At 44.8% G+C, this 27,312-nt stretch overlaps 2 protein-coding genes across 2 annotated transcripts in view; both read left to right on the top strand.

Moving 5' to 3' along the window:
* LOC106743715 (protein patched) overlaps nucleotides 1-21,952 on the top strand; it is a 42,347-nt gene extending 20,395 nt beyond the window's left edge. The window contains exons 3-12 of the mRNA XM_014617834.1: nucleotides 4,176-4,365; nucleotides 5,223-5,292; nucleotides 8,589-8,686; nucleotides 9,041-9,251; nucleotides 13,434-13,841; nucleotides 14,201-14,845; nucleotides 15,299-16,495; nucleotides 17,165-17,653; nucleotides 17,836-17,959; nucleotides 18,916-21,952. Coding sequence (XP_014473320.1) covers nucleotides 4,176-4,365; nucleotides 5,223-5,292; nucleotides 8,589-8,686; nucleotides 9,041-9,251; nucleotides 13,434-13,841; nucleotides 14,201-14,845; nucleotides 15,299-16,495; nucleotides 17,165-17,653; nucleotides 17,836-17,959; nucleotides 18,916-19,055 — 3,572 coding nt within the window. The 3' untranslated portion in view covers nucleotides 19,056-21,952. The remainder of the gene's footprint in view (nucleotides 1-4,175; nucleotides 4,366-5,222; nucleotides 5,293-8,588; nucleotides 8,687-9,040; nucleotides 9,252-13,433; nucleotides 13,842-14,200; nucleotides 14,846-15,298; nucleotides 16,496-17,164; nucleotides 17,654-17,835; nucleotides 17,960-18,915) is intronic.
* Nucleotides 21,953-23,195: 1,243 nt separating this feature from the next.
* LOC106743716 (cytochrome c oxidase subunit 5A, mitochondrial) lies at nucleotides 23,196-24,415 on the top strand. Its single transcript, XM_014617835.1, has 2 exons — nucleotides 23,196-23,521; nucleotides 23,991-24,415. Exons 1-2 carry the CDS (start codon nucleotides 23,314-23,316, stop codon nucleotides 24,239-24,241), a joined length of 459 nt encoding a protein of 152 aa, XP_014473321.1. The 5' UTR covers nucleotides 23,196-23,313; the 3' UTR covers nucleotides 24,242-24,415.
* Nucleotides 24,416-27,312: the final 2,897 nt, after the last annotated feature.

Here is a 27,312-nt window from a genome sequence, read left to right as displayed (position 1 = left end):
GAAGATTGGAACTGGACCGATCGGGACCACCAAGGCGAACCAAAATCGAAACTGGTCGACTCGTCGAGCTCTAATTTCCAATCCACAATCCGCAATCTCCGGCACGACACGGGCTTTACGTGTGCTTTATCCGTGGGTCCCCACTTTTCCCCGATGGATCCTAATCTATACCTGATCTTAATTCGCGCGTCGATCAACGTGCCCTGCCCTTCCCGCCCGCCGCGTTCGAGGAAACCTCGGCGACGAGAGCTGGGCGTCGTAGGAAACGAGGAATCGAACGCCGCCGCGAGGAACCGCTCGTTAATCACACGGAAAGGAAAGCTGCAGCCAGCGGAAGGGGAGGGGGGAGGAAGGGAAGAGGAGGATATGTAGGCGCGCGTTCTCTTCACACGCAAGAATTTCTAAGCGTTTCCTCCGAGACACAAACCGCCGCCGCGCGCACCAGTCAGGCAGGCGGGGCGTGTCGCGGGAACAAGGACCCCTAACGAAGCTGCAACACGTGCTTCTTATATTTTCACACGTCATAAAGCTGTCCGCGCCCGCGCGCCAGCCGGAGATGAATAGATTCGTCCCGACGAGCGACGCGATCTCGCGATGTCGAGTAAATAATTGGGACGATAACGGGGCGCGCGCGCGCGCGTTAAGGTGCTCGGACGTGCGTGCCGAGCGGTGCTTACGTTATCGCGCGTAGGGAAATCATTTCCCGTGTAATTTGCCGTCGAATTTCATGCTTGCAAAACCGAAGTACGCGCGTCTCAGGTTGAAATTTTAATTCTGGGGGAAAAAGGTATTCCGAATTTCTCTGTGTGAAATTTCACTCGGAAAGTAGAATGTGAGGGAAATTTTTCAGACTTTTCACTATAATCAACATAGTGAAAAAGTTGTAGCCGAGAGAACCATTTTTGTAATAAGTGTTACTATAGATCAGTGATAATACACAATAAAAAATTTTGTATCACAAACGGTCTATTGACATTTTCGTGTTTAAATTGGCTCGAGCTTCGTTTGCGTACTTATTGTAAGAAAAACTCAACAATGGTAGAGAAATTGTAGAAAATGGATCTTTTAGAATATAGGAAAGACACCAATTCTAAAACGAGCGTTTAACGATTCCTCTTCCACTGTTAAGTCGAACGTTCACTTTTGTGATTGCCAGTGGCTGCATTTTCGCTGTCCCCTCGAGCGATTTTTCATCCTTAGTGAGATTTCACTCCGAGGAATTTAGAGAGTGGGCATTGCGCATTACAAGGAACATTCTGCGGAAACCCGATATTCGTTACATCATTAAATTGCGAATTCACGCACGCAGCGTTACACGACAATTCATATCTATACGCCGTAACGGCGGCTCGATGATTCGTCTGAAACGAAATAAGGCTTAAAGTGCGAGACAGCGAACGAAGCGAGAATGGAAAAGTTGTATGCACCTGCTTCCATATCGCCAGAGAGAGAAGGAGGACTCGCGCATCTCTCTCCCTCTCTCTCTCTATCTCTCTCATTTCCCTCTTACGCGAGAACCCTCGATCTGGCCGGACATCGATTTACGATCGGACATATCAATCGCTTCCCAATGATCAAGTCGAAATCGTTATCCCCGGCCTAATAGGCCGCCTTCTTTCTCTCTGTAATTGGAAGATGCGGTCGTTAGACGGTTCAAAATATCGTATTAACGTCGATGATTGCTTTGGTCTGACCCTGAAGAACTTCGTAATGCCGAACTCGAGGAAACTTCGACAGCAGCGACAGTGAGCGAAACGCAAACTCGTCAGGAAATCGGACATTGTCGGGCGTGAGGAACTGCCGGTGGTGGCGGATCCGAGTATGCTGGTCCCCCTGCGAGCGGGCCCGCCGTCTTATCGTCGTCCTCCAGGATGCGGGAAGTTCGCGAAAACAATAGAAGAAGAGGTGGAATGGTGAATGAGACGCGCCGACAGAACTGAAAGACGACGCGGCCATTCAAGGGTGCCCCGGAGAGAGCTCGCTCTGGCTGGACGACGAACGAACGGACGCGGAGGAGATGCTGCCTCGCTCGCGCGAATGTACGGCTGCGATCACGGTAGCCGGAAGGGTGCGGATAGACCGGCGGAGTGAAGCTCGCCCTCTGCGAACGAGACAGGGACGGAGAAATAATTACAGAGACGCCACGTCGATAAATCAAGCCTGGTGCTCTTTCGCCGTCTCTCTCTCACTCACTCACTCACTCACTCACTCACTCTCTCCTTCCCTCTCTCTCTTTTCTCTCTCCCGTACCCTACTCGCCGTGTTCCTCCCTTCTTCCTCTAAGCGTCCTCTTCGTCGCCGGTGATGCCCTTTTTCGCTATTTCTCTCTCCTTCTCCCTCCCACCTCTCTTCTCCCCAACCGCCCTTGTCTCATTCCGTCTTTCTCTCTGTTTCTCCTCCTGCTTCTCCGCCGCTTTCCACCGTTAAGCCACGCGTTTCTTGCTTCGTAGAGCAGAGAGTAGTGTCTTTATTACGCTCGGTGCTCGGCCGCATTCTACAGGCCGACTCACAAATTCACGAGCTCTCGACACGCGTTACGTCACCGGAGTCCGTCGCGCTGACGGACGTGTGTCGTCGTCGTCGTCTCTCCCACGCACCCTCACACGTTCCCAGGTCCGCCTTCTAAGTTTGGAAAGGAGGTTTCAATGCCGCCGGATAACGCGGTTTTTCGAAGAAAGATACGTCCTCGTTGCGCGCACCGTTATCGCCATTAAAGTTGACCGACATCTCGCGATTGACAGGTGCATATTATTTAGTCAATAGCGAACTTCACTGGCTGAGCGCCGGAGAATGTAACTGACAGTAGGATCGAGCTCGTCGGGTTGGATTAACGCTAATTAGCCGGCGCAGCACCGTTCACGCTCAAGAGCTGCCGCGTCCTCACGCAGTGAGTGAACCGGAACCTGGAATGTGCGAGTCTCTCGTTCCTCTCGATGCTTCGCCTCCTGAGGTGTCGTCCCCTCCGCAGCCGACTGCGATCTCACTTCCGCCGGATGTGGGATCCTCTTCTCCCGGTAGATCCTTGGAATCCGTCACGTCACTAAGACGCTCGTCGGAGACGCGGAACACGCGTGTCGCCCCGCTCCCTTTGATCAGGCTCGATATCGCCCAGGAAGATCACGACGGCGGAGTTCGCCGCGTTTGAGAACCACTTTCGCGCCGGCGAGCAATACGGGTGGTCCACGGCGACCGCGTCGTGGCGGAACGAGCAAATACGCCGTCGGCATTTTTGACGGTGAAATCTGACTAGGTGGGATACCAGGGTACCCTGCGCGCAACGGCCGTCATTCTCGTGCGCCCCTCGTCCATTACTACTGCTCGTACGTGTAGCCGTATGCTCCTTTAAATCGCGCGCGTACGCTGCGTCGTCGTCTTCGTCGTTGGCCTCCTCCTCCTCCTCCGTGGAGAGAAGACGCACTTCTCGTCCCGTTTCTTCAAACGTCCTGCAAAAAGCGAAGTCAACTCGCACGGACGCTTGCACGCCCGCTTTCGAGGATAATAATCCCCCTTCTCTGGTAACTAATAAATTGTCAGCGATTTGTTTATCGAACGTCGTCGTCGAAACTTCGCTTCCTTCACCGCGTGTCGAACCGTTATTTTCGAGACCGTTTCGGGACACGTTCTATCGGCAGACTTCGCACGGGAACTTCAGTTGTTTCGAAATCGCAGAAACTTGCGCTACGACATTGTCTCCGATGTTTTTCCTTCGGGGAACCCCGACGGTCTCGCGAACATCGCTCGTCGGCAGGCTCAAAGTCGGCCGGCGCGAAGGAGCACGTGAACTCGTGAGATCCTTCTCCCGCGTCAGCCTCGAATTAAGAGAGAGGAAGATTCAGAAGCAAAAGGACGTCGACGAACGATCCCTCTCGTTGATGAGAAAGGGGAAGGGGGTATGTGAGACCAACATCGAAAGGTAGGAGATTTCGAGAGCGATTTGTTGAAATTGTTCTCCCGTTAATAGTAAGAGGTAGATTCAGAAGCAAAAGGACGTTGAAGAAGGATTCCCTTTCGTCGATATAAAGTGGAGCAGATACGCGATCAATATTAAAAAAAAAATCGAAGATTTCGGTATATTAAAATGATTACAATGAAAACCCATTAATTTCGAACTCAACGAACAACTGTGATAAGGATAAATTTATAGATGAACTCGCTCGCGATTCGATCTGTTGCAGAAGGAGGAAGGTTACAGAAAGAGCTGACCTATGCCTCGGAAGCTCTCGGTGAAGCCGCCGCATCGACGCACCAGCTCGTCATCCAGACACCGAGGCATTCCGGGGCGAATATCTTGCATCCGACCGCGCTCAGGGAACATTTGACGGTTCTGAAGGCTGCGACGCAGGTTAAGGTGCACCTGTTTGAGATGTAAGTGTTCCCGGTTGCCGACGACTCTGCCCACCCCTACCTGCCTACCTACCTACTTCTCTGCGCTTTCTCATTTGAATACGGAAAAGGAGTATCGATTCCACGCGCACGCGTTGTTGTTTAATTTGAAAACCGGGCCAATTAAGGTGCGATTAGATTATTTAACGTAACGGCGATGTAAATGAGCCGCCGGGTGCAAAAAGATGCGGGATATGTTCACCTGTTGCGTCGAGGAGACGTTTCTTTCCGGACAAGAAAAATCGAGATGTCGAAAAGCAGAGTGACGACTGAGAGTCGCTCGAAATTGAGTAGAGAACTCATTCATATAGAATGAATTTTTTCTCTATTTTGAATAATCGAATGAATATTTTTATTCTTATGTTTGAGTTAAAAACATAGGGTTTGCGAGCGGCAGTTTTTTCGCGATCGATTCGAGCGAGTTTTCGTTTGTTTCGAGTGAAATCTCACTCCAAGAAATTTAGAGAAGATTCTTTCTCAAATTTCTCTCCGAGTAAAATCCTACTCGAAAAGTAAAGCGACGGTCAAATCATTCGATGTCGAGTATATACGAGTGAATTCTTTGCTCTGAAATGTCGAGGAAATATTTACATTCAAAATAAGAAAAAAACTGAATCTGTGCCGCTCCACATTTGCTGAGAACGAGCTTTTCGCTCGTTTCGAACTCTCTCTCTCTCTCTCTCTCTCTCTCTCAAAAGAGTCTCTTTTGAGAGAGAGAGAGAGAGAGATTTCGCTCCAAGAAACTCAGAGAATAAATAGAGTCGCGCTAAAACAGCATTTACATGTTTACGAAATGACGCGAGCTCTCATACTGACGCGTACGCATCTGTCATTTGCAGCACGTGGAGACTAAAGGATTTGTGTTACGCGCCGAGCATACCCAACTTCGACCTGCACTACATCGACCAGGTAATTGAAACGCGCGTACGCGACGCGTACGTACTCACGACAGGTATGCGTGCACGCGCGAGCGCATACCGTATGAATGGCGTGCGCGCGCGCGCGCGCGTATGTACGCACCGTCTCGCGCTCCCATTAGACCTCTAGCGGAGACATCGATGCGCGCACGTGACACATGCGCGACGTGTCCGTTAACCCTGGACGATAAGTGGCCTTTGTTGTTGATCGATGTCGGTCGGTGAAGAACGATGAATGAAATTTATTGTCTAATAAAACCCGTGTCAGACTAGGAGATTAATTGGAGATTAATGATGTATGACCGATTGGAGATTAGAATCCGGCTAATTTTCGAGATTTCTAATTAGAAATTAGAATCAACTAATTTCGATCTCGGCTCGCTTCGACCCGATCAATCAAGTTCGAAATTCTTCGGTTTGCAATCTTCGGTACCCGATAATATGTGGTCTAACACGGGTTCAACGTTTTGAAAATCTTTTTGGCCATGTAGACAATAAAAGGAAAATTGTTCGACCATCGGTCGGTGACCATTGATTACATCATTGCGAAATAGTACGTGTAATTTGCGCGTACGCACGTGTACGTTGCATTCGTGCAGTAAGCGCGCAAGTAAACGAGCGAGCGCGTTAGAGAAGCGTGGTGGCGATGGTAAGCATTTCGAGAAGGAAAACACGATTTCTTGAGGTCCCCTCGCGAACGATGCCCGGGACCGGCTGCTTCCGGGACATTATAAACGTGTTTCGCGCGAGAGTCTGTTTTTTTTTTTACTCCCCGTCGAAACGTATTCACGGCCAAGAACGCGGCTGTCTACGAATGTTCATAGAGTGAGAAGGGCAGGGGAGAGTGGGACGAGGGAGAGAAAGAGAGGTTTCTCTGCGATTACAGGTATTCAAGATAGTATTCCTTTGAAACTGGCCGTCGTTATATACACTAATATACACTTGCATACTATGTGTAATTTTATCTGTACGGAGAAAAATAATTCGAGGGAATAGTAAATTTTGTTGACATAGCAAATAAATATATAGAGTGTTTTTTTTAATACTGTCCAGTATTTTAAGAGTTGATTTTTGAGAAAATTTTATATAAAAAGGAAAAATTTATATAAATATATATTAATTTCTTCACAAAACACGATAATTAACTTTTAAAATGTTGAACGATACATAGAGAAAATATATTTTTGGATTTAATAAAATCTCTTGAATTGAAACAAATTTGTCTTTTGGAATAGAACGAATAAACGAATGTTTGATTCCACAAACAGAATTGTTTAGTTTCTTAAACAATAAATATCTTTATGTCAAATGACATATTTTATTTGTAGTTTCATCTAAACTTTATGATTGTTACAAGAAATAAATTATTTGAAAAGAATAATATAAGTTTATAATTTTAAAGATCTTTGTTGCCGTACAACAAATATGTAATATATAATAAAATACATTTTTTTTTTATTGAAAGCGAAATATTTCTTCTAAATAATAGTTTTTTCTATCATATAACATGGTTATTCTAATGAAATATTGTCACTCAAAAAAAATAGTATTTTATTAAATTATGTTATTTAATTATGTTGTTTATAAACAAACTTAAGTTACATAAACACTTATACTAAATCCAAAGAAACTTTTTTCTGTTGTTTACTTAAGAAACACCCTATATATTTATTTATTTATTACAATATAAAAAATTTGCTCTGAGTTATTTTTCTCTGTGTGTATATTTTATACGTCACACTTGTCTCGAAGATCGTGAATATATTAAAAAAAAGAGCAATTAAAGCAAATTCGTTTTACTCGAATCGAAGCAATCGAATTGATTCAATTACTCGATCTTACAGTTTCAGCATCGTACATAGTATATTTTGCGGTTCAAATTGTTACGTCAGACCGTTGATGTGATTCGATTTTTACTCAACTTCGACTCGATTGCAATTCGTGCGAGAAACTTCTCTCTGCAACCCTGAAATTTGACACTTTTTACCCGATTTCGTTTTTCTCCCGTGCGCATTATTATTTTCGTATCGTGTGTAGCCGGAATCCTGAGATTCGAAGAAATATTTTTCAGTCGCGATAAAATGGTCTCGTTTACCAGTGCAAAAAAAGAATGTAAGACGAGCGAAGATTACTTTGTATACGGCGGTAAACAAAATTTGATCCGGCTAATACCCCGACGCCGACAATAACGATCGTCACACGGTTTTTCTGGGTACTAGGCCATTACGAGAGCCCACCTTCGAGTTCCAGGAAACTCGAATAGGGCGGTCCGCGCGCGCTACGTTCTTTCGTAACCCTCGCGCGCTTCACATCCGACTTGGGGATAAGATTATCTTAGATTATACCTCTTGCATCTAGACGTTGTTCAAACACTTCGATCCGCCAGAGTATATCCGCCTGAATGCTAATTTGAAAGGCAATCCTATCGTATTTGCAATGCGCATTTGTCGGAACAGGTTCTCATCTTTGTCGCTCGTAAAGTAATTCGCTGGTTTAATCCCTTTGTAATCTCGTCGGAAACGTCAGATCGAAATTAATCAAACGAAATAAATAAGCCTAAATAGCGGCAGCAATATATTTCTAGTCTCAATGACGGTGAAAAGTCCGTTGCACATTTTTCCAGAAAAATTCTTCCTTGTAGTTTTCTCCTTGTCTCTGAAAAACTTCGACTCGATGTATACGTCGTATTGCTAGGGGGAAAAAAAACAGGAATACCGATCCGACAGGTGCGAGGAGATTCAGCGATCGAATGCAAATCTACCGAGATACGCGGACGAGAAGAGGAAGACCCGCTCTCGATCCACTCTCTCGAGATGCAAATGCGCCTTTACGTATGCAAGCGCGCGCGCGCGGAGGTGCACGCGCCGTATCGGTTGCATACTGCGCGGGGCGAGGTTAGGAAGGGCGAAGGGCCGAGAACGAGCAATTAGCGTCCGGTAATGACGCGGCGCGCGGTGTCCCGTTGCGGTACGGACGCACCGTGTCAGGTGTGGTCCGGCCCCTCCTCATCCCCTTCCTCCTCCGTCGTCATTATACGCAAACGCGTGTTGCGCACCGTAAATACCGGTCTGCGCGCGCGGCGATTCCCTCTCGCGGTTGCTCCCTTTTGCGCGCGCGTTACATGAAGCGCGTTCCCTTGCAAAATTGTGGTGGTAGTTGCGATAGTAGTAGTACTGGTAGTAGTAATAACAGCGGTAGCGGTAATCGAAAGAGAAACAAGCCACTAAGATGCGTTTTTCACCTCCCCGGCGAATAGCTCACCTCTCTCTTTCTTTTCTCTGTTTGCAGATTTTCGACAGTATTATACCATGTGCCATCATCACGCCCCTCGACTGCTTTTGGGAAGGTAGCCAACTCCTAGGTCCGGAATATCCCGTTCATATACCGTGAGTATTTTCGCACGATACTGACATATCGGTGTCGGTACTTAACCCATCAGTTGGCCGTTACCCCGTTTACGCGGGACGCTTCCGTGTTATCGTCTAAAGTCATTCGATCGATGTGTAATTCTATCCCTTTCAGCGCCGAATTTCCGTTCATATCTGTAAAAGGTGGCAGTTTCCGTTTATATCTCTAATACTAAACCGAGACCCCTGGTGTTTTACTTAAGAACGTCCGCCAATCAGTGGCTACTAACAGGTTAATTTTCACGGTCTGGGCACGTTGACACGACATCTCTTAATCTTCACATACGACGAATGTCCGACGAAATCATTCAGATCTTTCTTTCGGTTGAGCAGTGGGGTGTACAAGAAGCCCGTTCAATGGACGAACCTGAATCCTTCCGGCATGCTGAACGAGATGAAGAAGTTGCAGTTCGCGTTTCCCTTCAAAACGCTCGAGGACTACATGAAGAGGGCCGGAATAACGAACGGCTATCAGAGCAAGCCGTGTCTGAATCCTGCGGATCCGGAATGCCCAGAAACCGCGCCTAACAAAAAATCCCAACAGGTAAAATCTCCGCTGGCGTGTTCGCGTTCTCTTCGCCCGAAACGAGAGCTCTGTCTCTCTCTTTCTCTCTCTCTCTCTCTCTCGATCGTTCCCCTCTGAACAAGTTCATGAGAGAATCGTGTTATTCGAATTAGCTCGATTGCAGCGACTGTGAATTCCACTCTACTGTCAATTCAGGTAAAAGTCGAAATTCGACGCACTAGTCAATTTTCCCCGAATACGATGTGACAGAAGCTTCGATACGCCGACTGATTTCTCAGCGATTTGTTCACTCATGATTGCCCAGTAGCGAATGGTCGTCGTGAACGTTTACGTTGCTTCATTGAACACGGATAAATTCAGTCAACGTTCACGCGAATTCGACGAACATAGGTCGCACGAAAGAAGCCTGCTACGAAGAGAATAACATGGAGACCATCGCCGGGTGACATTCGCGCCCGGTGGGACTCGCTATTCGTCGGGAATAACGAGTGATCACTTAGGATTCTTCGGCGGATACGATGACCGGTTACGCGCGCGCAGCATGTGCACACTAGTACGTATACGCGACCGGTGAGCGCATCGACTCGCTTTGATGTCCAGTCTGCGTTCCGCAGACAGCGGAATGAATATTTAACCGCTCGATTGGGAAACGCTGAATTGCCCTTCCCCCGAGCGAGACGCGTCTTGTTGGAATAAATGTCACTTGCGCCGACGTCAAAACGGCTTCCGTGCGATAGTGAGATAAGATGAGGAGAAGGGGTAGACACACACACACATACAAATATACACACAAATATACACTTGTCAATGTAAGACAGACTCGAAAGAACAGACGGGCGGGCGAAGTAAGGGACGTACACTCGACGTCATGTATATTCTTTAATAGAAATTGAACTTCGTGGGTGTCTAGCCATGAGGTAGTAAATTTGTGTCTAACGTCGTTGTTAGCCGGTAATGTAACGCTCACTTTTCCTAGTGATTCGATAATAGTTAGGTAAATAAGTTAGCTGGTGGTCAAACAAACGAAGTTACAGTTACGAGATGGAAAGTCATAACCGGTTGGTGATGTAACGCTCACTTCCGCTTTTTTAAGATATTTATGGAATAACGTATCTTCAGTTCTGATTTGCTACTTTACTTTTGAATGCTAATAGGCATACAGTAGCTGAAGTATATATTTTAGAATAGACAGCGTCATCTATCCTATCATATTTGATATGTAACACCTAGGCTGCAAAGCCGATGCTACATTTTAGCGAATAATCAGGCAGCAACGAACCAGTGACGAGCTAGAAAATGTAATCTAGCCTGCACTAGCCAGCTACTATCTTTTTACTCTCCCCGACTATAGATGTCGATACAAATATCATATCGTCTTTGCTTCACATACGATAAGAAACAAAGATAAGCTGACGCTTATGTCGATTTGTAGTCACTAAATGAAAAGCACTCTTTATACATACATATACTCGGGCTGTGCCATCCCCTAGACACAAAGTTACACGACTTTCAACCTTATATATACTACCCATAAGGTTGAAAATCGCTTATAGGCAACTCTAATTACAATAATAAGGTTAAAATAACTCTAATTATAACGGTCCTGACTTCACGTGTACAATATACAAGGCCAAGAACTGTGTAATTTTTGAGCCGCGGAACGAATACACGACGCCGACTGTACGAAAGCGCACGATTCCTGCGCGAAATGCTCGATGAGTATGCGAGTCGCGTGGGTCGCGCACGGCGGCCCATTAAAATAATAAAATCGAGCGACGTGCGTCATTATTGCGCTTCGCCGGTGGTCGCCGAGGGTATGCCCCGGCGCGCGCGCTCGCGCGGACCCCCACACACACGCGCGCGCGCTCGCATCGTATTACGCGACCGCCGTCATTTCGGTGTCATTAACATACGCACGACCGGCGTATACCCCGACACGTGCACAACGTGAATCGCATCGCCGCGCTCTCCCGTGTGTGCATTAACATCGACGGGCTCGCATCGGCTTTCCTTCTCTCTTTCTCTCTAACGCGCGCGCGCGCCTATTGCTATTTTCACACAGGTATGCGCGCTCTCGTACTCAAAGTAATTGCGCTCAATGGCCACGCGACGGCACGCATGCGAGACTCGAAATATTCGGAATGTAGCTGCGGGCGGCTTGATCGGCTGTCTAATTCGAAAATGAAAGCAGGGATTGCAAGGTATATTTATGCATATATGTAATCAGTGGCTGAAGAGCTGGAGCACTTTTTTTTTATAAAATTGTGTTATTAATAGGCTCTTTAAAAAAAAATTGACAATATCAGGCCATGAAGAGCCAAGCATAGGTTTCGTAGTGCTATATATAATAAATGCAATTATATACAATTGGCAGAAATCGAATTTTATGTATTGTCGATATTTCAATTTATTCTTCGAAATTAAAGTGGACGTTAGATTGGAACTTCTTTCATGTGTTTTACATAGCAATAAGATACATTTTTTTGTGCGTTTCACATTTAAATGCGTTAATTTCTAGTGAGTTTTATATTTTAATGAATTGTTCACGACATATTTGTGACTAATAGGGGAATTTGTTTCTTAACAATTCTCTTGCGGGAGTTAAATTTTCGATGCGTCTCGAAGTTCGGCGTACAAGTGACTGGGCTCTTCCAATGACGGAGGCGGAGTTGTGGTATTTCCACCCCGTGTTTCCCTTAAATACACACTGACGGCCGCGAGAGCGCGAAAAGTGTGGTCAGCAGCGCGATTACATTTCTACGGACTCGTTCGTGGAATTACATAACAGGCCGGGCCAGGTGCGAGGCGTCCGATTTGAATCACGCGTGCAATCGGGGACCTCGACGGTGGGTCGCGCGCGCGTGACGGTGGCTTTATTTGGTATGCCTTTGCGTTATATACCTGGGCCTGTATGTTTCCGATGCAGCGGCACTCGATGTGACGTGCCTCCGACTCGATTGGACGTTGGATGGCCCGCCACTTGGGATCTTTTTTCTTCCTCGTGTGTTCTTATGCGATATCACCTGTCGTTTCGTTTATTTTACACGAGCGAAACTAATGGCAATCGGCGAGAGCGGTGTTGTGTAAATTTAAAGGAGGCCGAGAGGTTTGATCTCTTGCGAAAAGTCGGTAAAACTTAACTCATTGAACTGTGCAGATATAGAAATTAATTGAATGCGATATCCTTTCATAGGCTATTTATATTATGTATTAATGATAAGAATACGAATGTGAGAAATTAGAAAAATATTAACATATGAAGCTGCAGCAGCCCGATTTATCCTGCGATATGTATTGTGATTTTGCATAACTCAAGAACGAACAAAAATATTTTTATCGTTGGTACGTAGTATAAATAACCTACGAGATTTCGATTGATCCTTATAGCTATAATAACGAGTTGAATTTCATCGACTCTTCGCAAGTTCAAACCTCCCTTCCTCCCTTAATTGGTTCTCCCCCGCGAGATTTGGACTTGTATAATTTTCCTTGACTAGATTGATTGAGGATACAATGCTTTTGCACTGTAAAGCCCACGCAGGGCTTTAATTTATCCTAATTAGTCCCCTTGTATTATCGATTGTGTGACTCCTCTGCGACATTTGTATTTCTAACTCGAACGTAACGCAGTAATTGGAAACTGAAAGACTCGCTGGAAATACCCTCGCGACAACAATCCCCGCCGATCAACCGTTCTATTCCTCATTGCTGGGATTTCTCGTTTATTCTCGCGCGATATAAAGGACAGTGTCCAGCCAAGTGGTTAGATCCGAAGCCCGGAGTCACGGGGGCGGTATGCTCTTTTATATAGAGCCCCCATAAAATCTCGCCCTGTGGGGTCTACGACACCCCCGGCTACCCCATAAGAAAGAACATCGCTCGAGCCACCTGTAATAATTCTTTGCCGGTGGAATTCCTGGCGTGACTTGACACGGTTCTGCCTTCGGTCACGCTTGAAAAACTCACCGGTGAAGAACAAAATGCGCGGAAGGGTGAGAGAGGCGACGGTCGTCGAGGTGACGGATGGATAAAGAAAAAAAAAGGGTTCTTCTCTCTTTGTCTCGTTTTTTGCCCCGGAAATCGTCGTCTTATTATCGCCGCGATAATAGAGCGTAGCTGCGATATATATCGTCAACGTCGCCCCGGAATCGAAATTTGATTTCACTCGATGTTCAACGTCATCTCTTCTCTCTGCAACAGATACCCGACGTAGGATCCGAACTGACAGGGGGCTGCTATGGATTCGCCGCCAAGTACATGCATTGGCCAGAAGAGCTGGTGGTCGGCGGTGCGAAGCACAATAAAACGGGCCACTTGACCCGGGCGGCCGCTCTGCAGACTGTGGTGCAGTTGATGGGAGAACGGGAGCTGTACGACTTCCTGGCGAACACCTACAAGGTCCATCACATAGACTGGTCGCAAGAGAAGGCCGCCCAGGTGCTGGAGACTTGGCAGAGAGCGTTCAGCAACGAGGTGAAGAAGGTGCTGGATGCCAACGGATCGACGCCCTACAATCTGTACGCTTTCAGCACGACCACGATGAACGACATCCTCGGGAAGTACAGCGAGGTGTCCGTCATGAAGATCGTCATCGGATGCGTGCTCATGGTTAGAACTAACTTTTGATAATTGACCAATTGGTTTATATTTGAACTGGAGTCATGGATCTAAAAAATACCCCCCCCCCCCAAATATAAATCTAAAATATATCTGAGATAGAATAATATTAAATTAGAATAATATTAAATTAGATTAATTAGACTGATTAAATAATTATGTGAGCTGTACATACATATATAATTATTTTAATACAATTATATTCGTTACGATAAAAAAGCAACTTTTTATTTCAAATATTAATTTCTCATCTCAAAAATAATATTAATAGGATAATTAATTTGAAAAGAATCTTAGAATTGTTTAATTATATACACAGTGACCACGTACACGTGTATTTTTCACTCCAGTTGGTATACGCGGGAGTGGCGCTCCTTCGTTGGAAGGATCCGGTACGTTCGCAGGCCGGGGTGGCGATAGCCGGCGTGATGTTGGTGTGCGCGACGGTGGCCGCCGGGCTGGGCTTCTGCGCGCTCTTGGCAATCCCGTTCAACGCCGCCACGACGCAGATAGTGCCGTTTCTCGCGCTCGGCCTGGGCGTGCACGACATGTTCCTGCTGACGCACACGTACGCCGAGCTGTCGGTGAACGAGGTGCCCAGTGGCGAGCAGACCGGAGTCGTCCTCAAGAGAACCGGCCTGTCGGTGCTGCTGACGGGGCTGAGCAATGTCTCCGCCTTCTTCGCGGCAGCGTTAATCCCGATCCCGGCTCTGCGAGTCTTTTGCCTGCAGGCCGGTATCCTACTGCTGTTCAATCTGGCCGCCATGCTGCTGGTGTTCCCCGCGATGGTCAGCCTGGATCTGCGCCGCAGGCGTTCCGGACGAGCGGATATTCTCTGCTGCTGCCTGCCGGCGGCGCCCAACTCCGCCAAGAACAGATACTCCGCGAAGAACAACGGCACGGCCAAGCAAACGGTCACCAGGGCGATACCGCCTGAGCGACGAGAGACTTGCACGCAGATCCTGACGTCGCAGAACGCGCAGAATGAGTCCTGGGTAAGGGATAAAATTGCCCAAGTNATATATATATATATATATATATATATAAACTTATTTTACCATATATGTCATTATTATAATAAAATATTATATTATAATAATTATTATAATAAAACAACAATATATTATTATTATTACATTCAAATGATCAAAAACCGAAGAAAAAGATTATAACGGAATCGGGTTTGTCGAACAGTGTACGTGGTTGGAGTGAAGTTTTATGATGCATCGGTCTAAAATCTCTTGAATACGGGATGTGGGCGATGTCGAGACAGATTTTTCGTTGGCTCCGGACTACTTCGGGGCAAAATCGGGCAGATCGATGCTGTCGTATCCCCGCTTCGAGCACCACCACACGCGGAAATAATAAATAAACAACAAATTCAGCGCTTCGTCAGCGAGAGCGAAACACGCTTTTCTAAGCATCCCCTCGTCGCTCGTCTGTTACAGATAGGTGGAAGCATCGACGTGGAGTTGGACAAGCAGTGCACCGAGGAGGACGCGCTGACCGGCTGTTCGCAGGATGACTGCCTGAGCTTCTCGCTGACGCAGCTCGCGGCGAGGTATTACGCGCCCTTCATCAGCAGACCGGCCACCAAGGTGTTCGGCATGATGGTCTTGGCGGGCGTGCTGGCCGGCAGCATGTGGCAAGCGTTGCGCGTGCGCGACGGCCTCGACCTGACCGACCTGGTGCCGCAGAACTCGAACGAGTACGCGTTCCTGGCCGCGCAGGCGAAGCACTTCGGCTTCTACAACATGTACGCGGTGACCGGCCGGGATTTCGAGTACCCGAACAACCAGCGGCTGCTGTACGAGTACCACGACGCGTTCATGCGCATCAAGAACGTAATCAAGAACGACAACGGCGGCCTGCCGGAGTTCTGGCTCGGTCTCTTCCGCGACTGGCTCAAGGGTCTGCAGACGGCCTTCGACAAGGACTACAACAGCGGCTGCATCACGCAGGAGAGGTGGTACCAGAATGCAAGCGACGAGGCGATCTTGGCGTACAAGCTGCTCGTGCAGACCGGCTACGTGGACAACCCGATCGACAAGACGCTGATCACGCAGGTGCGTTTGGTGGACTCCGACGGCATCATCAACCCACGCGCCTTCTACAACTATCTGAGCGCCTGGGCGTCCAACGACGCGCTCGCCTACGGCGCCTCCCAGGGAAATCTCAGGCCCGAGCCCCGTCAGTGGATCTACACCAACGACCATGAGCTCAAGATCCCGAAGAGCATGCCGCTCACGTACGCGCAGATGCCGTTCTACCTGCACAAGCTCACCGACACGCAGGAAATCACCGAGCTGATCTCCAACGTGCGCAACCTCTGCCGGAAGTTCGAGGAACGCGGTCTGCCCAACTTCCCGTCCGGCATACCTTTCCTCTTCTGGGAGCAGTACATGGATCTGAGGAGCTGCCTGGGCTTCGCTCTCCTGGCCGCGCTGGGCACGAGCGTGGTGGTCGTCGGCGTGCTGCTGTTGAATCTGTGGGCCGCGCTGATGGTCGGCACTTCTCTGGCGGCCGTTGTTCTCCAGCTCTTGGGCATCATGGGCCTGTGCGACGTCAAGCTGAGCGCCGTGCCGGCCGTGCTGCTGGTGGTCAGCGTGGGCATCGCCGTTCACTTCACGGTGCACATTTGCCTGGTGAGTGTAGCTTTTGGATTAGTTGCTCGAGCTGCTGATGTTAGGTTCTGTTCTTTTTCGCCGAACTAGTGTAGACTTGTAGAAATTCAAAGATATAGTTAAGACTCGGTGGAAGGAAGAGGATAAGAGTACCAGCTAGTGCCAGTTCGGCGGAAAAGAATGTTGGTTACCGGCGATCTTGGCAGAAAAGTTGATGATTTTAAGCGATGATCGAAGTATTAAAAATAGGTACTAAAATGGATGTAATTCGAGGTTGAGAAATATTCCTTTCGTCCCATTCCATCGGCTCTCTGTTGGCCGCGCAACTGATTCTTCAAATGCGATCAACTGTACTTTATAAGTAACTTAAGGAGATGCGCGGTAATATCATAATCTCAGATGATCGACGTTACGAGATAATATCATATAGTTATATACGATGCTATATCGTATACTATTTTATTAATGTTATATACCACATATATATTATGATATATAATTTCATGATATTATACTATGTAGTATTATAATATAAATGAAACTATAATTTCATTATATTGTGAAAACTGTTATGTTCAACGCGTAATTACTTCGCGTCTGATACTTCCGTACTCTTCTCGCGCGTTCATAACTTCGGTTCCGCACGATCCTCGCGGCCTCGTTCGCTGATACCGAGCTAATTCCTTCCAGAGTTTCGTCACGAGCGTAGGCAGCAGGGACCGTAGGATGCGTTTAGCTCTGGAGCACATGTACGCGCCGGTGATCCACGGCGCGCTCACGACGTTGCTCGCGGTGTCGATGCTCGCCTTCTCTGAGTTCGACTTCATAGTCAATTACTTCTTCCTCGTGCTGCTCTGCCTAATCGGCGTCGGCCTGGTCAACGGCATCTTCTTCTTCCCGATTTTGCTGTCTCTGATCGGGCCATCGGCGGAGGTGGTGCCGCACGAGCATCCGGACCGCATATCGACGCCGACGCCGCCGCCGTCGCCGGTCGTGAGGAGGTCCAAGCCGCCTGCGCCGCCCAGGCGATCGCACAGGATCGACAATGCCCGGTTGCACGCCGAGCCGTCGCTCACGACCATCACCGAGGAGCCCAACTCGTGGCACAGCACACAGGAGTCCTGCATCATCGTCCAGCCGGAGGTCAAAGTCGAGACCACGTCGACGTGCGGCAATCAGGTGCGTTTCGCTGCCGACATTTCCGAGTCGCGCCTCATTTTTGCGATCGACTTGTCGATCAGCATGGAAAACGTGTTGGCAGAAGCCGCGTCGCTGACGTCGCCGCTTCTCCGCGGTTTTGTTTTTCTCTTCTCGAGCATGACTAACGAGAGCGTGTTCTCCTTTTTCATTTCGACTAACAGAACTGTAGCGGATCGGACACGAGTGGGTCTAGTCAAACGTCGCCGGTTCCGTCCACGTCGCACATCACCACTAAGGTCACCGCGACGGCGAACATTAAGGTCGAGGTTCACACACCGTTGACCAGTGAGTATGCAAGGCCGATTCCCATGAGAGACACCTCTGATCCTGAAGTTTTAAAGAAGTGCGCTTCTCTTGCCGCTAACACGCATGCAAAGTCGCGGCCGAGTGTCGTAGAGATTACACGTCATGCAACCTTTTTCGAGTTTTTTTTTTTATTTTAACGCAATCTCTTGGGGAACGAATCGATTCAAGTCGGAGGAAACTGATTTCATTTTCAAGTGACTTTAAGTGTCTGTACAACGTACAGACACTATATTTCCTTTCCTTGTTGTGGAATGTTGTATATATTAATTCACAGCAATGTTCCTTATATCATTGCCGACGATATTTGAATTAAAAGCGTTTATTTACAATTATAAATATGTTATACAGAGTACCTCCCATTTTAATCTATCTCCCTTTCTATTTTCGCACATACTTTTCGAGAATCCTACCCGAATATTTTTATACGCAGAATAAAGGTAGAAGTCAATTTGTGTTAGAAGAAAAAAACTATATGATTCCATTAAAAAAAAAAAAGTGAAGCAGACTTTGAAATGAACTTGAATTATTGGCTATACAACGAAGTTAAAGTCACCAGTTTATGTCCCCCTCCGAACTCTACAACTTTTATCCGAATATATTTTTAACTCGACCTTACCTTGCGAAGATAAAAGGGGATAATAGATTAAAATAAGAAACCCTGTACATACGTCGGTACGGTATTCTTAGAAAGATTATAATTAAATTAAAGATTAATTAAATTGCATAAAAATAATTAAATTTAGTTTGACTGATGATTTTTGGGGATAATGAGCTATCAGTTTGAACATCTTGAAGCAAGGATAGAAAGTTAAACCCCGGAAATTCAGCTCCGTAAACGCCGTTACTTCCGAAGTATATCTTGACGTAACAATAGCTCTTTGTCTCGAATCAATGCGGACCGTGAAACGTGTTCATTTCCCGTGAAATTATTGTAGGTGGAGTGGATCGTAGTGAAAAATGCCGGCACACGGGCACCAGCAGCCGAAGGAGCTCGCGCTGCAGCGCGAACGTTAGTACTGGGGAGTCTTCCAGCTCCAGTTCTGAACCGGATACGGACTCTAACCCAAAACACTAACAACAAGTACCGGGGAGACCGGCAGCTACTGCTCAAGTACCACGCAAAGCGGGAACACACAGAAGGCTGACTAGGATAGGTTCTCCATTCCCCTTACCTCCTTCCCCTCTTCTCATCCTCTCGTAACCACCCTGACGACCGCTTCTTCCTCTCGAGCGAATAACGCAACACAATATAGTCTTGCTCGGACCTTAAGAACGAAAAGTATTATAGCGACAACGCGCGCAGCTCTCTCTCTCTCTCTCTCACTCACTCTCTCTCTGTCGATGCGTCGCTTCGCACACTCGATGAAAGAACTGTCCTCGAAGACGTTTCTCTCTCTCTCTTGTACGTTCACTTCCGTGTACCTCTTCTCATCGCGACACATCGCGCTGTCGGGACGACTTTGTCGTTTCGAACTATTATATTCGAATGCTATCACGATGGCGCGACCGACAGAAGCAGAATAGTTCCGACTGTTCTGACCGCTTCGCGAAACACTTCCCCCGAATACTTCCACGGCGCATCGAACGTGCGATAAAGTTTAATAAATCAATTTAATAGTCCGTTCTAGGTAAATTTTATATAAATTTGCGCTCAACACCGCAATAAGGGTGATTTTTGCGTTGTACACTGCCGTAAAAAGCGCGCAAGGATGTCGCGTGGTTCTCATTCTCAAGGTCTGTCCAGGCAAGCTCGCTCGCATGTGCATTAAAAAATCGAGCAGTCATGACCCCGTGCAGCAGAAGGATGTCTTCTGTACCAGACGCACGATTTACTCGGATTGGGTCGGACCGATTTCTTCGTGCGTACGCGTTATGTGAGATATGCAAGTTTGTCTGGACAGGCCTTTACGATCGTACAAGGCGGGATCCTCCTCCGTTCGTCTCCGAGACACCGACATGCCGATGCGTTCGTCGTCATAGTATCTATAAAACGCTCGCCGGACGAGAAGAAGCGTTCACCGTACACTGTACATACCTGGCCACGGGTATTTAACTAGGAAGCTAAGGTTACTGCCACTGTAAGACGCGACGTGTCTCCTAAATATAATCGCGAGGTCCTGAGAAGACGACGGACGACGCTTCGCTGAAGCGAGAATCGAAGGAACTTTCTCTCTCTCTCTCTCTCTCTCTCGGATATCTCACTATTTATTTTCTACGTTAATCATAATTGTGTAACGTGCAAGTGTGTATATGTCTATGAGCGGATACCGAATCTCCAAGATCTATTTATTATTTATTGTAATATTCAGCGTGTCGCTGTTGCGCGGCCGTGCGAGGACGGTGGGAGCCGAACAGCGCGGCGTCCACCGGTCGCTCTCTCGCGCACGCGCACGCGACGATGACGACGACTTGTAAAAAAATATTATTTATGTCGGAGTAATATGCAGAGAGTATTCTTATCATGTACGCGACACGGTACTTAATTTAACGAAGTATCTATTCCTATTCTCACATTCATACCTCTAATATGTATAAAGTTGTATAAATTACACGTCGTACCGTGACACTATACTCTCATTCACTTTGCGGTTTGCGCACGTGCTTCCTGAGGAAGTCGGGAGCGCGTCAAACGCTCCCGAGATTGCGAGCCCACCGCTCATTGGCTCGCACGGTAATCGGTTTTATGACAGAGGTTCAATAACTACAGTCGGCTTCATGTATGCTATATCCTTCTTCAGACGGTAATTACACCATTTTCAACCTCATACATAATCTAAAAATTTGGAAATTGTAATATAAATAACCTTGATTATAAATATAGGGTTATAGACTCTGATTATATGATGGTTTTGATGTCATATGTACATGTGTGAATCTAAAAATCGTGTAATTTTCGATCTAGAAAATAGTACAGCATATATGACGCCAACTGTACACACACACATACATGTACAGTCGGCGGATGAAAGGCCGCAACACTTTTATTTTCGACGAGTATCGCAACACGTCTCGCGTCCAGTAGGAGAATGTATCTCCTGAGGTTTACTAAAAACTTCTACTGAACACGGGATCCGTTTGCAAAACTCATAAAAAAAAAGTATTGTAATTAATCTGCCGACTGTGCACATGGTGTAAATATTATATATTATATATTAATACGGTGGCCTTTTATTATACTCTTACCTGATCAAGATAAAAGCATAATAAAAAAACTTGTGTATAAAAATAGTGTGTAAACGATGTAAATATTATAAACGGTGGCTTTTTATTACACTTTTACCTGATAGATAAAAGCATAATAGAAATACCGGCACATTTCTGGACTCCTATTGCGATTGTGACGGATGTCACGTGTATTACCGCTTGTCTACACCTGTCGTAACCGATTATCGCGCGAGTGCCTTCAGTAATGGCTCGCAATTGTGACCATTTGACGCGCTATTGAGTTAATGGGAAGAAGCGCGTGCAAACCGCGCTGTGCAAACGAGTGTACAATAATTGCTGCGCCAAGCACTTGTCGTAAGGTATGACTCTCATGAAATTTATGTATAATATAGAAAAGAGATTTTTGTTATATATATGTATATATATATATGTGTGTGCATGTGTATACAAACACATACATACATATATATATTAAAAGAATATCGAGTCAATTCTGTATACATATGCGACACTAGCTATTAGTATTTAAAGCAACGGAATGCGTGTCCGTGCGAGACGCGACTTTTCACATTGTATAAAATATATTTTGTATAAGTACGGAAGGGAAAAAAATAGTCAATATACCTCTAATATACGTATAAATTGCACCATGACTCTATTACTTTGAACACTTCTCTCTTGTACGTAATTACTTTTGATGTATATCGAGTGTCGGAGTGATTTACTTGTACCATTTATAATCCCATCTTTTGTAAATATAGTAACATTGTACTAAAAAAACGGCTGCTGCGTTTACTACCATCACGATATTTGCCGCCATGAGATTAAACACCGAAATAACAGTAATAAAACGAGTCCTTTTCTGTTATCATTTATTCATTATGTTATTTCATCATTGTTCATTGTGGTCACCGTTGCATAGAAAATGTTAAAATTACTACATAAAGATTTACATTGAGAATATCTGTAAAAAATTACAAGGATGTTCACAATAGTATCCTATCCTTTTCTTAATTTCCTGCAACACGAAGTAACATCGAAGGTAAATATTTAAAGGGTTATTTAACAATTACATTACAAGAGGAGGGGGGGGGGTGTCTATCATCTATTATATGACAGCTATGAGGGTAAGAAAGAATAAAAGCCATGGAACATCACATTAAGCATTACAAGGGGGGGGGGGGTGTCTATCATCTATTATATGACAGCTATGAGGGTAAGAAAGAATAAAAGCCATGGAACATCACATTAAGCATTACAAGGGGAGGGGGGGTGTCTATCATCTATTATATGACAGCTATGAGGGTAAGAAAGAATAAAAGCCATGGAACATCACATTAAGCATTACAAGGGGGGGGGGGGTGTCTATCATCTATTATATGACAGCTATGAGGGTAAGAAAGAATAAAAGCCATGGAACATCACATTAAGCATTACAAGGGGAGGGGGGGTGTCTATCATCTATTATATGACAGCTATGAGGGTAAGAAAGAATAAAAGCCATGGAACATCACATTAAGCATTACAAGGGGGGGGGGGGTGTCTATCATCTATTATATGACAGCTATGAGGGTAAGAAAGAATAAAAGCCATGGAACATCACATTAAGCATTACAAGGGGAGGGGGGGTGTCTATCATCTATTATATGACAGCTATGAGGGTAAGAAAGAATAAAAGCCATGGAACATCACATTAAGCCCTCGGCACAAAGTGCTTATTTTCATGCCGGATCTAAAGAAATTTAATGACATAATGTATAGCAGGAGGGGGTAATCCCGGTCACATCGTATTTCTCGCCTTTTCACTTGTCTTTCTGATGCATACTTTTATAGAATTTTTTGCACTAATTTATAATACAGTCCTAATATAGCACTAATTTATAATATAGTCCAGTTTGATGAGAGTATCCGCTTTAGATGACTGCCATTACCCCGTTTTACCGTACTACCTGTCGAGGAGTCGCGCGTGCAAAATTGAACACTCGCGCCACTAACCGCCGAGAAAGGGAAGTGGGAAAACCGTGCTATCTCGTGGTGAATTCCTGCGATCACACAGCCCTCTTGTATCGACTTCCGTCGTGTACGGTTTACGCAACAGACAAGCCTGGTCTTCGACCGACGAGGGTTCCTCCCGAATACTTGGAGTACGTAAAATCTTGAATAGAACGATGCTACGCGCCGTAGCGGCACGCGCGGCCTCGGCAGCGCGCACGGGTCTGTTAGCACCGCGAAGTGCGACAGCTGTCACCAGTACGCAGAGCGCCAGGGCATCTCACGACGGTACCGACGAGGAGTTTGACGAGCGATATGTAAAATTCTTCAGTCGCAACGACATCGATCACTGGGAAATCCGGAAGGCCATGAACGACCTGGCCGGTGAGTTGATTGCCGGCTACGACGCGTCGATGAAATTTACTTGTATCAAATGAACCTCGACTGCTACAGTAGAGTAGAAGTGCACCCTTGATATGTGAGTAAGGTGTTTTGTCAAGTTCGAAGATTTTATGAAGTTATAAGACAAATGTCAAGTTTGTATGTTTGTATGTATGTCAGTATGGTACCGAACATTTGATAATAATGCTAAATATTATGTATGAAGTTAAGGGTTATATTTGTATAAGGTGTAATTTCATATAAAACTGTAAAGGTTTGTAAAGTTACTTTTACTCGTGTCTCACAGTTTTGAAGGTTTCGAAAAAACTTGACAAAGTTGTAATTTTTGTGAAAAATTATAAGATATATATATATATGTGTGTGTGTGTGTGTGTGTGTGTGTGTGTGTGTGTGTGTGTGTGTGGTTGATATTGACTTTCTTTCATTAACAAGTACGTTACGTATGATTTAGGTATGGATTTGGTACCAGAGCCAAAGATCATCTGCGCAGCGTTGAAGGCCTGCAGAAGACTGAACGACTTCGCACTCGCCGTGAGGTTCCTGGAATCTGTAAAAGAGAAAGCTGGACCTTTTGCTAAAACAGTTTACCCATATATCCTTCAAGAGATCAAACCTACCTTGGATGAGCTGGGTATCAGCACACCTGAGGAGCTAGGCTACGACAAGCCAGAATTGGCCGTCGAATCCGTGTATCATATGTAACGAACTAAAAGAATTGATAATATAAATTCTAGTATTTATCTCGGACGCTGCTGTATGCGTGATGCAGAAACCTGCATGATGAAAGGATAATTCATCAGTGAAACTGAGCTTATACTTTCCATGTATTTGCATTACCAGCGGCATTGTTGAATAAAGAATCACAGTTGTAATTATCATCTCTTGATCTTGAAGAGACAAAAAGAAGACTCAAGAGAATATGTATAGCCATGTATACCGTAATATAATGATACCATTAATACATTGCGTACAGCTCGCACAAGATCTTGTGTTCAGCAAATCACATGTTGAAATCAAGTCGCGAGATATCGTTTGTACACGTCCTTAAAATCGTAATCAACGACCATATTTACAGTATATTTATCTGGATCTTTATTGCCACGGCGAGGAAATTTCACGAGGACAAGTGAAAAACGTCGAAGTGCAGGTAAAGAATAACGCAAAAAAGCATTTGACAGGGACTATGTAAGATCCCCTGGCATGGGTTGAAATAACACCGTACGCAATGTGTTAAATTGAAGTTTTAATTACATAAATATGTTTTTTGAGCATTTTTAACAAAAATCTTTTCCTCATCGAAAATTTAATACAACGCCATATCTCGCTTGAAAGATACACAATTGGAGAGCGACAACAAAATAGATTCCCTCTTGATGTATTCTCACTAAGGATATAAATCCAATTAAAATTGCTCAAAAAATCTGTCATTAAGGTCCATAAATTACTCCGTATACTCGCCGAAGGTTCTTGGATTTACCCTTCCTCCTCCGAGCACCACATAGACGACACATATTTATAAATCGCACGATAATGGAAATGAGACTAGGAGTAAATACGCAACGACAGTCAACCGAGTCATATACACATACGTCTATAATTATCTAAAATCGTAATACACATTTTTTTGTCGTTTTTTTCCCCCTTTTCGAATGACATTCAACTTAATTTACTGCTCCGTGTGCTTTCTTACAAACAACAAAGGGAAAATATAACATGTTTATTTTACACGTGAGTACCGATATATTACAATATTAATGTAGTGGCCTTGGTCTTAAAAAAACGACGCAACAATTAGTGTCTAATCATTTATGATACGTTCTTTAATAGTATTTACCTCTAATCTCAACACACTATTTTCCTCTATGATGTTATAAAAAACCTCTTTGGTATTATTACACGTGTGGTTTTTCTTCAGGGGCAGTTTGTTGTTTCAATGTTACGACTTTCGAAGATAAGTGTTCACTGTACACAGTTGAATGGGAATCTAATTTACAATCAGATCGTTGTAGTACTGATATTGAACAATTGAACGAACAAATAGCATTGTCATAATCGTTCCAATTAGACGGAACGGTCTCCACGATGTGAAAGATCGCGATGAAAGAAGAGCGAGATATTATTTATCGAAAGGAGAAAACACACCCATTAAACATCAACTAACACTAACATAACATCAATGTTATAATTTCCCCCTCAACAGTGTAAACGCAATATAACGCGTGTAACAATTACATTGTTGAGCGGGAAAATTATAACATTGACGTTACGTTACTGAATGGTTAGTATTATATATATTTATATATATAATACCAATTATATATATTTATTGGGCACGGATTCTTTTTTTTTACATATCGGGCACCGCAACATTGAAACAAGTTTGCACACAAAATATACACTTTCCGTTTTAGATACATTATATATCAAAATGGATCAATCAGATTTTTTTTAAATGCCACGATACAGTCCGATACTATTCAGTGTAAAATAGAATCGATTCCTTTCTTCCTTCCTTTTTTTCTTCTTTTGATTACCTTCGATCGGAATGAAGGACGATATTCAAATCCTGGTTTTTACAATCGTGTACACTCTCTCCACCTTGTTAGAAAATTAGTGCGTACATGTAGCTACGGTATAATTTTCAAGATTGGAAACATTTTACATAATCTCTCGTAGAAATATAATGTACAGAGCACAGAGCGTTCATTCGTCATTTTCAGCAATTAATTAATGTGTGTGTATGTGAGTCGAAGTGATGAATGAACGCCGCCTCGCTCCGTACCATCGTTATTATTATTTTTTTTTTCCATCGCGTTGATATGCGACGATCATGCGATGCTTTTCTCTCGATCATCCTAATCGAAGCAAGTATGTAGGTAGTGCAATATGATTCATTCATGTAAAATAAGACTATGGACACACGCCTCGTTGGTGCGTTTTGAAATTTCCAAATCCGTATATTCTGTTTTCTCGAAAACACACATCTTATATCCTATTTGTACCCATCAGAAATGCTTAACTTCTTTTTTTTTGTCATTACTTCTATTATCGACCCTTATGTACGTACACACACACATGTGTGAGTAATGTATGTATGCAAGTAATACGTGTATGTATGTATATATATACACATACACACATAAGGTGTTCCATCACTGTTGTGACACCCGTTAACAGGCAGATACTTGACATTTTCAGACAAAAATCATAAGACGAAAACGTCGAGAATACAATAGTTTTTAAACAGAGAGACAACCTTACAGACGACCAATCAGGCTCAAAAAAAAGAGACGTGCGCTCAGGTACGGCTCGTCACACAGTAGCAAAGGTACCCCGCGGGGCCTCGATTGTTTGACAGCTCTTGACATTTTTACGCCCACTTTATCATTTTGTTGTTCAATCAGTTGTTATTAGCACGAATCTCAATTAATTACAAGATCAATATGACAAAAAGTACGGAAAGTGGCAACATATCCGAAATTACATTAATATCATGAAAGAGGAAATAATTGGGCGCCAAGGACCTTTCAGTAGTGTGCAACCGAACGTGTTTGAGCGCGCGAAATCTTGCTACATATATAACTAGACATCTTCAAAATCTTTTTATTCAAAAGTCATTTTTTTTATCGACATTTTCGTTTAAAATCCTGATAAAAATTAACTCCCAATGTCACTGGGAATCTGCCGTTAATTGGTGTTTTACCGCAATAATGGAACATTCTATGTATATATATACGGTTAAATATTTCTGCAATAGAAAAGAAAGTTATTTC

This window comes from Dinoponera quadriceps, unplaced genomic scaffold (genome assembly GCF_001313825.1).
Source record: "Dinoponera quadriceps isolate SergipeBrazil2010 unplaced genomic scaffold, ASM131382v1 scaffold690, whole genome shotgun sequence".
Classification (NCBI taxonomy): domain Eukaryota; kingdom Metazoa; phylum Arthropoda; class Insecta; order Hymenoptera; family Formicidae; genus Dinoponera; species Dinoponera quadriceps.
The sequence above is the reverse complement of the archived record's forward strand: the minus strand, read 5'-3'. Positions and strand labels throughout refer to the sequence as shown.

Coding starts and splice junctions, on each gene's coding strand:
- LOC106743716 (XM_014617835.1), top strand. CDS start 23,314: ATGCTACGCGCCGTAGCGGCACGCGCGGCCTCGGCAGCGCGCACGGGT. Junction 23,522..23,990: donor GGCCATGAACGACCTGGCCG/GTGAGTTGATTG, acceptor CGTATGATTTAG/GTATGGATTTGGTACCAGAG.